Source organism: Anolis carolinensis, chromosome 6 (genome assembly GCF_035594765.1).
Source record: "Anolis carolinensis isolate JA03-04 chromosome 6, rAnoCar3.1.pri, whole genome shotgun sequence".
NCBI classification, from domain to species: Eukaryota; Metazoa; Chordata; class Lepidosauria; order Squamata; family Dactyloidae; genus Anolis; species Anolis carolinensis.
The window spans coordinates 84,647,974-84,662,814 of NC_085846.1; the positions used below are offsets into that span (position 1 = coordinate 84,647,974).

General features: G+C 38.3%; 1 protein-coding gene across 1 annotated transcript in view; it reads right to left on the reverse strand.

Annotated features, from left to right (window-relative positions):
• dnah11 (dynein axonemal heavy chain 11) overlaps window positions 1–14,841 on the reverse strand; it is a 195,066-nt gene that overhangs the window by 28,443 nt on the left and 151,782 nt on the right. The window contains exons 66-73 of the mRNA XM_062958230.1: window positions 9,758–9,962; window positions 8,860–9,024; window positions 7,822–7,962; window positions 6,685–6,855; window positions 5,362–5,484; window positions 4,678–4,871; window positions 3,757–3,905; window positions 1,808–1,935 (exon numbers count right to left, since the gene is read on the reverse strand). Coding sequence (XP_062814300.1) covers window positions 1,808–1,935; window positions 3,757–3,905; window positions 4,678–4,871; window positions 5,362–5,484; window positions 6,685–6,855; window positions 7,822–7,962; window positions 8,860–9,024; window positions 9,758–9,962 — 1,276 coding nt within the window. The remainder of the gene's footprint in view (window positions 1–1,807; window positions 1,936–3,756; window positions 3,906–4,677; window positions 4,872–5,361; window positions 5,485–6,684; window positions 6,856–7,821; window positions 7,963–8,859; window positions 9,025–9,757; window positions 9,963–14,841) is intronic.

Below are 14,841 nucleotides of genomic sequence, written 5' to 3' on the forward strand. Positions count from 1 at the left end.
AGACTGATAAAGCTCTGGATCTAAACTAGATCACTGAGTTTGAAAGACCTGAGCCTGGAACTCCAGCAAATGCAGCCACCAAGCCCAATTCTATAGCGCATCCTCAGTGCTAAGGTCATTCACTGCTTTGGTCTTTATATCTCTTGAAGCCTGGTCTCATCAGCATGGATAATGTACTTGGCAAGAGGCTATGGAAAACCCATTGAGTGTCCAAGGATTCTCCCAAATCAAACTGTGCAGCTCACATGGCAAACACTGTCCACCAAGAAGGACAAGATTCATAAGACTCATTGGCAATTGAGGCTTTGAAACCAAACCATGGGTGCATCTCTATCTAGGATGGCACATGATACCATTGAATCATGTGATATACGCGTAAATGGGATGGGTTTTGCCAGAAAAGATGGCACTACCGTGTTTCCCCAAAAATAAGACAGTGTCTTATATTAATTTTTGCTCCCAAAGATGCGCTAGGTCTTATTTTCAGGGGATGTCTTATTTTTCCACGAAGAAGAATTCACATTTATTGTTGAACAAAAAATTGAACATTTATTATATACTGTACAGTAGTTGTTATCACAAACCAGCATAACCAGATAAACTGTGAATCCTATCAAGAATTTCTTGTTACTACAAATATTTCCACATTTACCGATCCTGCATGCTTTGATGTTCTGTTCATTGGGCATGCTTCCAAACAAAAACTTTGCTAGGTCTTACTTTCGGGGGAGGCCTTATATTTAGCAATTCAGCAAAACCTCTACTAGGTCTTATTTTCTGGGGATGTCTTATTTTAGGGGAAACGGTATGTATATAGGTCTTCCCTCCTTTGTCCTCTTCTCTCTTTTGCCTGTTTGTATCTACTAATGTTACATAATAGCATCATATGTATTTTAGACAAAGACTGCATTGTTTCTACTGATCAATCCTTTAGTAATATTTTATTTAATTTCCAGTATCCAATTTTAAATTACCATGATTTTCCACAACCTCCTTGCCACAGGTTAAAATTATTTGCTGGCATATACTATTTAGTCCTAAAAAGTACTTCAATATGACTGACCATACTAATTGAGAAAACACAAGAATAAAAATAGGAGCACTGGCATGTACTAATATACCATTTTAAAAATTCTAAAATTTTGTGATCAACCACACAACTATCATTATTGGGTTGTTGTGTGTTTTCCGGACTGTATGGCCATGTTCCAGAAGTATTCTCTCCTGACATTTCACCCACATCTATGGCTGGCATCCTCAGAGTTTGCCTGCCATAGATGTGGGCGAAACGTCAGGAGAGAATACTTCTGGAACATGGCCATACAGCTCGGAAAACACACAACAAACCTGTGATTCTGGCCATGAAAGCCTTGGACAACACTATCATTATTATCGTTCTTCTTTGAACCACAAAGGAACAACAGAAAATATTCACACTTTGTTACACTAATCTCATGCTTTGATAAAAAAATTAAAATATTATCTCACTCCCGAAGGATCCATTTTGGAAGAACCAAAAGGACTATGCAGTAGAAAGTTATGGGACAGGATTAAGGTTTGCTTAAGATGAAATCAAAGTTAAAAATATCATAAAACATCCCATTGTATTCCACATAATGACAAGAGACTAGAAACAACTTTAACACCAGATGAAGCTTTCTTCTCTCACACAGTTCCACAGGAGATTGGTGCCTTTTTTGTTGTTGTTGATTACCTCCATTACTGACAAACACTTCACAGGTTTACTACGCACAGAGGGAGCCACTTGACTGAGCACATAAAGAACACGAATCATTTTTACACTTACTTGGAGAATAACCCAGTGCCCATGTTTGGCAGCTTTTTCCAATACCTCTTCTGCAACAATCTCTTGCCCTTGTCCTAAAGAAATATTATGAAATTTCCCGGAGTCTATCGTGAAGCCGAGCCTTTTCCCTGCACGTAAAGCAGTGGGGGAGCAGGGAGGTACATAAAAGCAGGAAGGGGAAAGGGGGAAAAGATAATGCCCCATTAATTTCACTATCACTGGAACAATACATGCTAGTTCTTCTGAAGCACTTCACTCGACACCATTTCAACAAGCAAATTGTGAGCTCTCAAGAGCAGCCTTATGACTGGTATTAGTGGAAAAGAACCTGCTGAAATCTGCTCCCTTGGTTTAAGATAATGAACCTTTTGACATTTTGATAGATGCTAGGTATTGTTACCGAGCTTTATAAACTCGTACAGGGGGTGCAAGCCATTTCTCGTATCAAAAAAGGAAGCAACATGTGGTAGCGATCACATCAGTTTTTTAACTGATTGGTTCAGTGGGTAAATGTGCAAGTCTCTCACCTTGTGAGGCCTGAGTTTAAATTGAGCACAGTCAGGTCACAGCTGTATTAACCTGGTATTCTCAGCAGAGCCGGTGGGGAATAGTAATCCTTAGCACAAAGCGACAGTTTCTTACACAATTGAATATAGTTTGTATAATGACCATTATTTAGTCACAGGGGGCGCAAGATTACATGAGCATGGAGAAAATTGCCCTCTGGCCCTCATCTACTCAAAAGGTAAGGCACGGCACAAAAGAACTTGCATTATGCCAAGCAGAGGAATGTTCAATCTAAAAATTTCTTCACACTGCAGAGTTAATAGCTTCGCACTTTTTATCCACCCTTCCACAGTGAATGGAGGGTTAGGGCAGAGAGGAGGAAATCTTTTAAAACTTAACTCTCATTGAAGGAAACAATTCCGAATTTAAATCTGCTTTATTCCTTGATAATGACTATTTGTTGAATTTTTGTGCAAGCTTAACATGCATTAATTAACGGCCAACCCCTGCTCTGTCTTAGTCAAAGCATAAACCCCCATTGTTCCCAATCACAACCTATGCATTAAGAAAAGGCCCATGGACTCTGAAAAATCAGCAACATTAAAAGCTACTGGAAAAATTTTGTGTTACCATACCTGTGCCAAACTTCCTGACCAACAATGCATATGAATGTAGAATGTCACATTCAAGGCCTTTTCTATGAGGTAGATATCCTTTTCCCCCACAAATTCTTCCTAAAACAAATACTCCTATTTTTTCCATTTGTCACCAATGTACTTGACATGTTTACATGTTGAGGTCCCTTTGTGTAAACAAGAAATCTATCTTCTCCCACCATCTCAGTAAATATAAATGCAAGGAAATGTACGAGGATTATCCAGAAAGTAGATTACGTTTTGAAATTAAAAATGAACAAAGTATAGGAGAAAACATTTACCATATGCAGTTGAAAGCCACACCCAAATACCACTTCTCAACATAGTTGCCATTCAAATCTAGGCACTTATCATAGCGATGAATGAGCTTGGAAACTCCTCCCCCACAAAACTCTGCCACTTGCATCCTCAACCAGCCGGTCACCCCTTCCAGCAGCTGTGCATCGTCGCCAAAACGCTGCGTTGAGTATGCAAGCGGCAGAGTTTTGTGGGGGAGGAGTTTCCAAGCTCATTCATCGCTATGATAAGTGCCTAGATTTGAATGAGGATTATGTTGAGAAGTGGTATTTGGGTGTGGCTTTCAACTGCATATGGTAAATGTTTTCTCCTATACTTTGTTCATTTTAAATTCCAAAACGTAATCTACTTTCTGGATAACCCTCGTATATGACCAGAAATTCAAAACTCTTCATTTGTACGCTATTAGCAGTTTGTTTCCTGTGAACAATTGCTATGCCCATGTTTCTTAGTTGGTTCCAAACACTTTCAAAGTGACACTTTACTTACCAAGGGCCTCCACATCTTTGAGAGGATCTACTCCTGGAGACAGAATGAAAAATATTGGCGTAGATGGGCTAGTTTCCTCATAGGATTTAATCAGCTCTGTTCTTGTGCCATCCACATACTTTGAACCTAGCTTTTCCTCTACAAAGTTTCTACAAGAACATAGGAAATATTTTAATATATGACAAGTTGTTTTGCAATAACATGAGCTTCCACTGAATAGTCCATCAGTGTTTTTATAAGGAAAGTGTCAAGATCCTAGGGTATTTTTATGTGTGTGTCAGGAGCAGCTTGAGAAACTGCAAGTCACTTCTGGTGATATCAATATGTGCGATTAGTTAGTCAGATGAGTTTGCTTGGGATACATGACACTGGTTCAACTCAGAAAAGACTAGAAGCAACTTACCACAATTAATTTTTATGCTTGAACAAATAACTGTAATTAATTTAAAACATGGGCCTTAATTCTATTGTTAGACTTGATTAGAGTAGACCCATTGAAGTAACAGATTTTACCTATGTAGGGAATCACCATTCAACATTTGTTTGAATGGGTCTACTCTAGTTCGGACTAACAAACCATGTTCCAAGCCCCAGTTTATGGGAAGAAGCCAAGATACCAGTTTAATCTTTCCTTGTTTCAATAAATCAAGTTTCCCATACTAACAGCAAAACACATTTACTTTAAATTAATAATGAGCAATTGTCAATGGTTTGGGGTTACATGGATTCCAAGCAAACGTTGTTTGCAAAATTGTCAAGTGTTTATCTAGGGTGTTTTTTTGGGGTGGTGGTGATGTATTTTGATGCAAACTTCGTATCCTGGGATTTTGTCTAGATACCAAATGAAGCCCATGGGCCATACTTCCCCTACCTCCAGTTATAATAAACATGAAACCCTACACATGAAGTCAAATACTATACCTCAGAGCATACATCATTCGATCTGGGCGCAATGCTCGTAGTATGATAAGCTTTTGGAAAGAAGTTTTACTTTTCCACTCTTGAGGAAGTTTTTCTATTTCTGGGCATTCTGAATCCACCCATTTTTTCCATCTTTTGGCAGAACCCTCAATATCTCTATCTAATCCTCGGAATTCATCCATTAAAACAATAGCCTGCAACACAAACATGGAACATGTGAACTATCTTCTTGTGCTAGGAGACAAATAAATGGCTATATCTGACACACTGCTGAATTCCATGCCATTTCATTGATTGCTAATAGTTGTCCAAGAGTATCTACAATACTATGGATCCATTTTAGGGATGAATTCTCATGAGAATAAATGCAAGTATATATTGTTCTCAAGGATCACTGGCAATTTCTCAGAATAGTGAAAACTGATACGAAAATATAAAGTCCTTATAGCAGAGAAGATTGGGTTACTTTGGGTAGCAAGAACCTGATAGCAAATTGTTGTGCAAGATATTGAGAAGTAAATTACGATCTTCCATATGTTCTCAGATATATCTCTTATGAGTTCTGACCAGCATACGCAATAGTGGGCAATGGTGCAATCCAACATCTAAAGAGCCGGAAGTTGCCCAATATTATAAACCATAATGTTCAGCATATGAACCTGATTTATGAATTTATGAACTTACCCTAATGGCACTCCATGACTGAGCAGATATAAAGTCAACAGGACTTTTGTAAGTGTGCTCAACTGTAAATCGCAGCAGAAAATTCAGTTCAGTGAGTTCTATCTCTTTACTTGTCAAAAGAATCTAGAAAGCAAGTAGACGCAAAGTCATGCCATTCCAACTAATGCTACACATCATTCTATTAGATATATACATACACATAAGCTGATCTTGGGACAACTATGAGATTATAGACTCGATAATGTTGTCAGGTTCCATGACCAGTAATTTTTTCCAAGCATTGTACAAAAGTAGTACATATATACAGAACAGCCACATTTCTGTCCCTCCAGCAGCCCGGGGAGGGGGCGGGGTAGCTTACTTGTAAGATTTTGTATATACTGTACTTGATAAAAAATAAAATACGATGTCATCTTCTCTGCTGAGAGACATAACTACTAATTTTGAAGATAAATTTTTCAAAAGGATTGCATCCAACTTAAAATTTATGTTATATCCTGGTATTTCTTCCCACCCTAAATGTTACATTACAACACATTTTATCCATATAAAAAATTTGCCCAGTCTAGGCTTGTTTAGCAGCTAGACTACAAGAATAAAAAAATATCTGAGGTAGAGCCTGATTAATCAAAGCGTTGACAGACATGTCTGTTCCCAACTTAATCTGAATATTTCACATCCCTAACTCTTACAAGGTAATTCTAAAGGCTTATTTGGCTGTATCTATATATGCCACTCAAGTCTGAGTTGCCTATGTACGTGTATATCTATTAGACATGGGCCCAAAATTTGTCTCATCCATTTGATTCATGTTCCGTTTGTACCATTCATTCGGATGGCACAGAACAGGAAGGCCTCTCCTGGAACAAAAATAAACTTGATATGAAAGGCAGGTGGGAGCAGGTACCGGCTCCAAGCTTGCTTTTTGTATCGACGTAGGCCCAAAGTGCCGGGGTCTGGCAGGGCCTGCAGCTGAGTGCTGAGTAAAGAGTGCTCCTTATTCGGCGCTCGGCTACAGGCACCCCAGTGCTTTAAGTCCTCTGAGGTCCACGTGCGTAGGCCCAAAGCCTGCATCCATAGACTCGACACTTTAGGCCTATGGGTGAAGCTCCCTGCAATAATGGGCCAAAAGAAAACAGATTTTTTGGCACAAAAGACGAAGAACAAATATCTGCCCTCCCAATTTCGGGAGGCTCAATCAAAATGGATCAGGACCCCCACCGGAAGCTGGGACACAAAACGGATCAAGGTTTGCTCTGAATGCATATCTCTAATATCTACAATATATCTATATCTCACAAAGAATCAGTGGCTGTTTCTCACCTGAAATGTTGTCTGGCCAAGAAAAACAAGCTTGTCCTTTTCAAAAAGTCCCTGGCCTATGTAAAGGAAGGTGAAATATGTAATCGCTTCTGTCAGATTGGCGATCCGCTCCTGGATATCATCAGATGGCTCTGCTCTTTCCATTGCTTTATGGAAGACGGTGTTGAAAGCCTGAGAAAGAAGATGATCATTGTTCCAATGTACCTGTGGCAATGTGTGTGTTGATCTACTGCAAGTGGGATGTACAGTTAAGTCTTACTTATCCAACACTCGCTTATCCAACGTTCTGGATTATCCAACACATTTTTTAGTCAATGTTTTCAATACATTGTGATATTTTGGTGCTAAATTCATAAATACAGTAATTACTACATAACATTGCTATGTATGGAACTACTTTTTTGTCAAATTTGTTGTATAACATGATGTTTGGATGCTTAATTTGTAAAATCATAACCTAATTTGATGTTTAATATGCTTTTCCTTAATCCCTCCTTATTATCCAACATGTTCGCTTATCCAACATTCTGCGGGTCCATTTATGTTGGATAAGTGAGACTCTACTGTATTTGTATTTACTATTCAAATAATAAGTTGAGGCACTTGGGGACACTAGTAATGAAATAAGTTCCTAGTTAATATTGTGTACACTCAATTTATAGTGGAGAAATATTGGGTGTTTCTGGCAGTAATGAAGAGATTAGATCAAATATTTGATTCTATTCTTACAGTGGTCATTTTGTTGGAAACCCACAAGAAGAAAATGAAAGCCACTTTCTTTCCCCAGCAACTGGTACTTGGAAGCTTCTGATATGAGAATACAGTCAACCCTCCACATTTGCTGAGGTTAGGATTCCCATGAAAGCGGGAAATCCATAATTTTAAAAACAACATTTAAACCTGAGAGCACAATTCTATAGGAATCTATAGGTTCTCCAACATAACTCCAAGGTCAACTTCTATCAGATTCCTAGAGAGAACATATATATTGATGAAATACGCAAATAATCCCGTCTGCAAAAGCAAAACCCATAAATGTGGGAGATTATTTTGGATAAAACAATCAGCAGTTTCAGTCTGCAAATTATAAAGTGTGTATGTGCTGTACTTGTAAATCTCAAAAGAAAAACAATGAACCTTCAGTGAAAACTGGTAGATGGGATTGACTTTGCTCAAATCATTTATGACGAAATAAAGAAGAGAAGCTCTTGCAGCAGCTGGCCTGTAATGTTCTCTGGCTTCATTAATATGAACTTCATTTTCTTTGGCTTCCATTGCCTGTAGAATACCATGTTCAGAAATACAAACAAGAAAGACACTCTAATTATATGAAAAGCAGCTGACAGTGCAGTTCTCAAAGTGGTCTCCTGGGTCTCTTTGCAAATGAGTTTTGTACAGGAAAATGTTTAGGCTGGCGCTCCACACTGAACAAGGTGGGGCATACTTCTGATTTTATACTCATGGGAATATAATGTAAAAGTGGCATAGTGATTCCCAACTTGATCTGCCAAATATTTAGGTCTTCTGCTCCCAGAATCTAGGTTGGCCAAAGTGGCTGAGACTGCTGGGAGTTGAAGTCAAAGATACCTAGAGGATTAAACAAACATTAATCTAGCATCTAATCATTAACCTTACATGAAATATGAACTGCCACATCTTTATCTGAAGTGAGTCCGTTTTGCCACTGAATTCTAGAATATAATATGTATTTAAGATATGTATTAGATACCTTCAAAACATTTGTGGCAGTTGCGGTATTTTTGATATTAAAATAGAAAACTTGTTACAAACATAATTGTCAACAATGAGTTACTTTGAAATTCTGATTTATGTACATATGCGTGTATGTCCATAAATGTGTGTATGTCCGCCCTGAGTCCCTCCAGAGAGACAGGATGGTCTATAAATAAATAATAATTATATTATTATTATTATTATTATAATTAAGAATAATATTATTTGCATATGACTATACAGATATAGATAAGTATATTTCTCTCTCACATAAACACACACACACACATCTATACCCATACACATATATACCTGCACACATGCTCACACACAAATAATTTCAGCCCAGGAAGGCAATTAGATTTTGCTTCCCCCCTCAGACATTATAAGAACTATCAATTACTAGGAAGCAGATAATAATTAAATAATTGTTGTAAGTGCCTTGAGCTCTATCTCTGCTGCTGTTGACTTCGTTGTTTCAAGTTTCTCCACAAGTTCAGTATCTCCCAAGAAACTGCCTTCAGCAGCAGAAAGTCGAAATAAGAGATCATCCTCTAGGACCTTCAGCTGAATCTTGAAATCATTCTGCTGTTTTGTCAGAAGAGACTAGGCAATAAAATGAAAATATGGATTTCCATTAGAAAGAAGCACTCAGAGCTTATGTGGACGCTTTGGATATGAACTGGGCAGAGTGTGTGTATTTCCTAGTTTGTATGTTTGTTCATTTAAATGCATACCTAGGTACATAGTGATCAAGAGGGCAAGATCTGTTGTTTGCTGGCATAAGAGCTGCAAAGAGTCATGCAACCCCCCGCCCTGAAAAAAAACCTTCAACTCTGAAACAATATTAAAAGGGCCAATAACATTAAACACATCAGAGGCACCTTTACTTGCTCTTTCTTTGATGCTATTTTCTGCCAGCAATGACCCTCTACATCAGTGGTTCTCAACCTGTGAGTCCCCAGGTGTTTTGGCCTACAACTCCCAGAAATCCCAGTCAATTTACTAGCTGTTAGGATTTCTGGGACTTGGAAGACCAAAACATCTGGGAACCCACAGGTTGAGAACCACTGCTCTACATGTTACAATGAACTTTGCACAAGAAGATCTTTGAAACAATGCCTAAATGTTTAAGTGATGCCATATAGAATTAATTGCATGGATCCTTTCTTCCAAATAGCAAAATTTATATTAAAAACCAAACCAATTAAAAAAATATAAGCACAATACTGGTTTCTGCTACAAATGATAGAGATATTTTTGTATGTTTGTTTCATGTTTTTTTTAATAGAGTCCATTGAAACTTCTGGGGAGCTGATTGATTCATCTGTGGACTTACCTTAACTTCTTCCAAATCAGGTCGTTCAATGCTAACAGTCTCAGCCAACAGCTGATCCTCCAACCCATCTTTTGTGACAGTGAAGTTAATAAGAGTGGTCTGTGCTTGCAGCTCTGGTTTGTAGTGGGGGTTAGCTAACTTAGTGTGAAGGAGAAGACGGAAATTTCTGTTGAATTCGCATTCTTTATCTTCAATTTTGATAAACCTAAAATAAATTAAAATGAAAGCAATTGTAATACAGAGGAGTGATATCACCATATAAGCTGTCTATGTGTGCACATACACATATACATACAGTTGTCAAATTTCAGAATGTCCAAATCATTCTGAAATTTACAGAATACAAATGAAGCCTTACACAGAGTACTGTTGGGTTCAGTGGTTTCATTTGATCATATTCCATCATGAGAGAGACTTAGAATTATACACCCTTGTTTCTTAACACGGTGGCTCAAATGGTGATGTTGATTCAGAGTGGGGTACATTGGATCAGGATTGCTGAAGTCCACACAGCCAGCTGTTGAACCACCCTGGGGACTGATGGGTGTCTTCACTGCATAGACCTGGGATGTCTCAATGTCTGGATGGTTTTTGCATGGCCCAGCAGTGCTAGAACTGGTTCGGCACCAATGGACACTTAGGTTGTCAATGTCAATCTGGACTTAGCAGTGACTATTAGGCACAAAAATGCGAGTGGTTGCAACTTGGTGCCTGTAATGATGATAGCCAGAGTGACAAAGAAATCTGAGAGAGGGAAGAGGGAAAGGAGGAAGCATTTCCTGTTCTCCCCCTCTGATCACTTCATCACCCCAGCTATTGTCACTACAGATGCCAAGTGGCAACTACCATAATTTTTCATGCTCAGTGGTCGCTGCTATGGTACAAATGACAGGCAAAGGTAAGTGCCCTCTCTGTCCCTGGGCTGCCAGAGCCCAGGGGAAGAAGAATGGTGGTGTGAAGAGCTGTAGCTGCTTCTGAATAGGACCCAAATGTGGGTAAACTCTAAAGTAGTGGTTCTCAACCTGTGGGTCGCCAGGAGTTTTGACCTACAACTCCCAGAAATCCCAGATAGTTTACCAGCTGTTAGAATTTCTGGAAATTGAAGGCCAAAACATCTGGGGACCCACAGGTTGAGAACTACTGCTCTAGAGTTTCAGGGAAGTTCTGGAACATCCTCCTACTCTTTTTAAATAGGGAAAAGGACATATCAGGGTAAATGGACCCCATGCTTCATGTGGACACTGTTGGTGTATTTTGTTGTTAGAGGGAAATGTTAGATCAATTGTTTGCTGTTTGGATTGTGCATCTGTGTTCCAGCAGCACATGGGTTAATCACAAGTCAGCTTGATTGATAGCCTGCAAAGTCAATAGGTTGTCATCGTCATTCGTCATCAGGAGTGGAATGTGGGAGTCGCCTGCTTGAGCTGTTCGCAGACACTTGGCTAAGAGAGAGTACATGCTTTATCCTTGCTAGGGAAAGCATGAGTCCTAAGAGCGATGGACTTTGTAATTGTATATAGATGTATATAATAAAGCCTTAGAACCGCTGGGATCAGCAGAATTATGACTGAGGTGTCGTTTGTCGGTGCTGCTTTCACTGGATGCTTAAGTAGTCTGACTGCAGAGGAGTTGGTGAGATTCCAGACTCTCCAATAAATCAGGGTGTTTCTGAGTCAATTAAAAACTCACACCCTGACAGACACTACAGAATCCATTCACCCACCAACTAATTCACATGGCCTGTGTAGATGGCCTGTTGATCCAAACTGATTTTTATACAGTAATAATTTTTAAAGTTGGACTCTACTGTCATTTGAAGGTACAGTCAAGGCAAGTTGCAGCCATTTTTTTGTTCTCACTTCACTAGACATCCATACTATGATGACTCATTCTAGAAATTAGCAAAAAAAATGAAAAGAGCAATTCTGCAACTGAGTTTTCTTTTGCTGACAAAGAAAGTTATCAGGGGAACAACACTGTACCTATTGCAATTCAAAAATGTCTCACAGTAAAATGAGTTCTAGGATCTTGCACAAGAATGCTATTTTATAGGACATCATTGTAAAAGAATAATAGATTACCTATTTTTGTGGTTATCACTTAGCTATAAAAGGCAAGTGTCACACAATGATTCACTTAATTTTTATCATTGTATTTTTTTTGTGCGTTAATCACACGTCAGGGAAAATACATCTTGTGCTATGACTCTCTTATGATTCAACTAGGATATAAGCCAAAATGTAGGTGATGGGGGAACAATGTAATAAATTAATCATATTCATTACACTGCACTCACATAAAGATTAGTTCTAATGTTCAAGGTATAGAAACCATGAGTGTTATTTTCAGAACTCTCCACAGATGTTTTACATGGAATATTTAAAGAAATAATGACAAGGAAATACTTGAACTTCATCTGGAAAATCTGAAGTCTATGCAGCATACTTTACAGAAGAATGAAAAGAAGTCTGTGGTCACTCAGATACAGTGATACTATGGGCATAATGTCTAATGTGACATTCATTTGCACACATAAGTCTGTTATTGAAGGAAAAGGAGGAGACCCCGGTGGTGCAATGGATGCGATGGGTTAAACCCTTGTGCCGGCGGTTTGAATCTGGGAAGCGGGGTGAGCTCCCATCTGTCAGCTCCAGCTCCCCATGCGGGGACATGAGAAAATCTCCCACAGGATAAGACATCAAACATCTGGGCGTCCCCTGGGCAACGACCTTGCAGACGGCCAATTCTTTCACACCAGAAGCGACTTGCAGTTTCTCAAGTCACTCCTGTCACGAAAAAAAGGAAAAGAAATACTAAAATAAAGGAATAAACATTTTATCTTTTTAAAAATCTTTTCTATCAGTGCATTTGGAAAGAGAGCTAAGCCGCTTATTAGCAATAGGGATGCCAAATATTGTAACAGTATCAACAAGAGCATCATAAGGAGTCATCCTTTGTTCTCATATTTTGGCTCTGAAATCTCAGAGCCTAGGCAATCCTGACTTGTCAACCATATAGACAATCATATTTGGTGAACTGTGCAAATGAGAATAGCAATATCATCTCTACACAAGTTTCCCCTCTCTGCTGCAGTTTCCAGCAATTGCTCTCTTTTATGAATTCCTTCATAATTTCAGCACTACTGTCTTTGTTTCATAATTTGATGCCTTCACTTTTCCAGCTCTACCAATCTCAATTGCTCAATATCTTTTGCTTGCTTAAAAGCACAACCGATTTCCACTCCTGCCCTTAATATCTTGAGCTACCTTCCAGAAGACAAACCAGACCTTTTACTTGAATTTCTATGTAAATATAATAATAATAATAATAAATAATAATAATAATAATAAGTCTTTATTTGTATCCTGCCACCATCTCCCTGAAGGGACTCAGGGAGGCTCACAGAAGCACTTCAAGTACCACATATAAACAATATGCCAGTATAAATACAGTGACATAAGTATAAACAACAGCACATATAAAATCCCACTAATAAAATTGTAACTGTATAAAATTATAAAAATGCCTAAAAGCACAGCAGAACCTGTGAATAAGCCGGCTATCTGCCGTAACAGTCAAAGTAGAGAGCAGTACATGGAAATTAATGGAGATAAAGCTATTTTCAAGACTGGCATCTTCATATATCACATTCTGTTAAGGAAACCTGGCCCACAAGAATTAAATTAATAAAGGAAAAAGAAAGTAAAAAACCAAGATATTCCCACCATTGCATTTCAGGACAACATATCTAAAATGAAAGGAATGGTGGTAGACAGATTTCTGGACAAGAAAGCAAATGTGAACAAATGTGAAGGAAAGTACATCTAAAAAGCCCTGTTTCAAGGCCTGCTGTTTGAAATTAAAAGCTTCTGCGTCCAACTTGTAAAACTCCTGCTGCTAATCCAGAGAGCAAATTTCAACATATAAGTTGTAGAAAGAAATTGTTACTTAGCAATCACAGTAGGCACACTGTTGAAATTTGGTCAAACGAGTGGCAAAGAGGGGAAAAATATGATGGAAAGTTGCAAAGCTGACATGAAGATCGTGGCAAGGAAAGCTGTTCTCTGCAGCAATTTAATTAATGTTCATGCTGCTCCACAAAGTAACACAGAAACATCCCATCTCACAAATATAGGAAGAATTTAATATTACACTAATAGTATTAATTCAGGAAACTCTACCACTGTACAACTTGAAATGCAATTAACTGTAATGATAATGTTATAGGCAATGTTATTTATCCCAATTTACTACTCAGAAGCAAGTTGCTGCAAGACATGCAAGTGTGGAGACGAGCAAACCACAGACCACCTACTAAAATGCAGTCTGAGCCCTGCCACATGTACAATGGAGGACCTTCTTATAGCAACACCAGAGGCACTCCAAATGGGCAGCTACTGGTCAAAGGACATTTAGATTAATGCCAAGTTTTTAAACTTTCTGTTTTTAAATAAATTATAACTGTACCCTCGGTTTGCTTCTGACATGATAAACTACTCAGAAAACTTGCAAAACTGGAAAATGCTAAATTAGCTTAACATATCGCTCAATGATTTATCAAGCAGTAGTAACCTGGAAGAATTATAAATACTAAAAATAAAAATATTATAAAGTGCAACTTATCTTTCATTTTTATAGATACATCTGATTGTTGCCATGTAGCGATATTATTTTATCTATATATTTGAAGGAAGTGGGCTTTATGATTGTGATATATAAGGCCAGAGCTCAGGAAAAGGTTCCATTTTTCAGAATCTCATGCTAGAAAGCAGACTTGCAGGAAATGCAAGTAGCAGGTACTACTAGGTTACCTGACTCTCAACAACTGTCTGGTGAATGAGGACTTCTTATCTTTATCTCTTTCCATAGTCACGACCAGTAATTAACATCCATATATTAATAGCTATGCATTAAAAAATTACTTCTTGGATCACAGGTCCTAGAATCACTAAGAGATCATTGTAAGTGACCATGATGACTGGGATTCTGATAGTTACTGTTCATAAAAGTAACTTTCCCAAAGCATCTGTCTCATGATCCTTTAAAGGCAGTGGTTTTCAACCTGTGGTCCGTGGACCACTAGT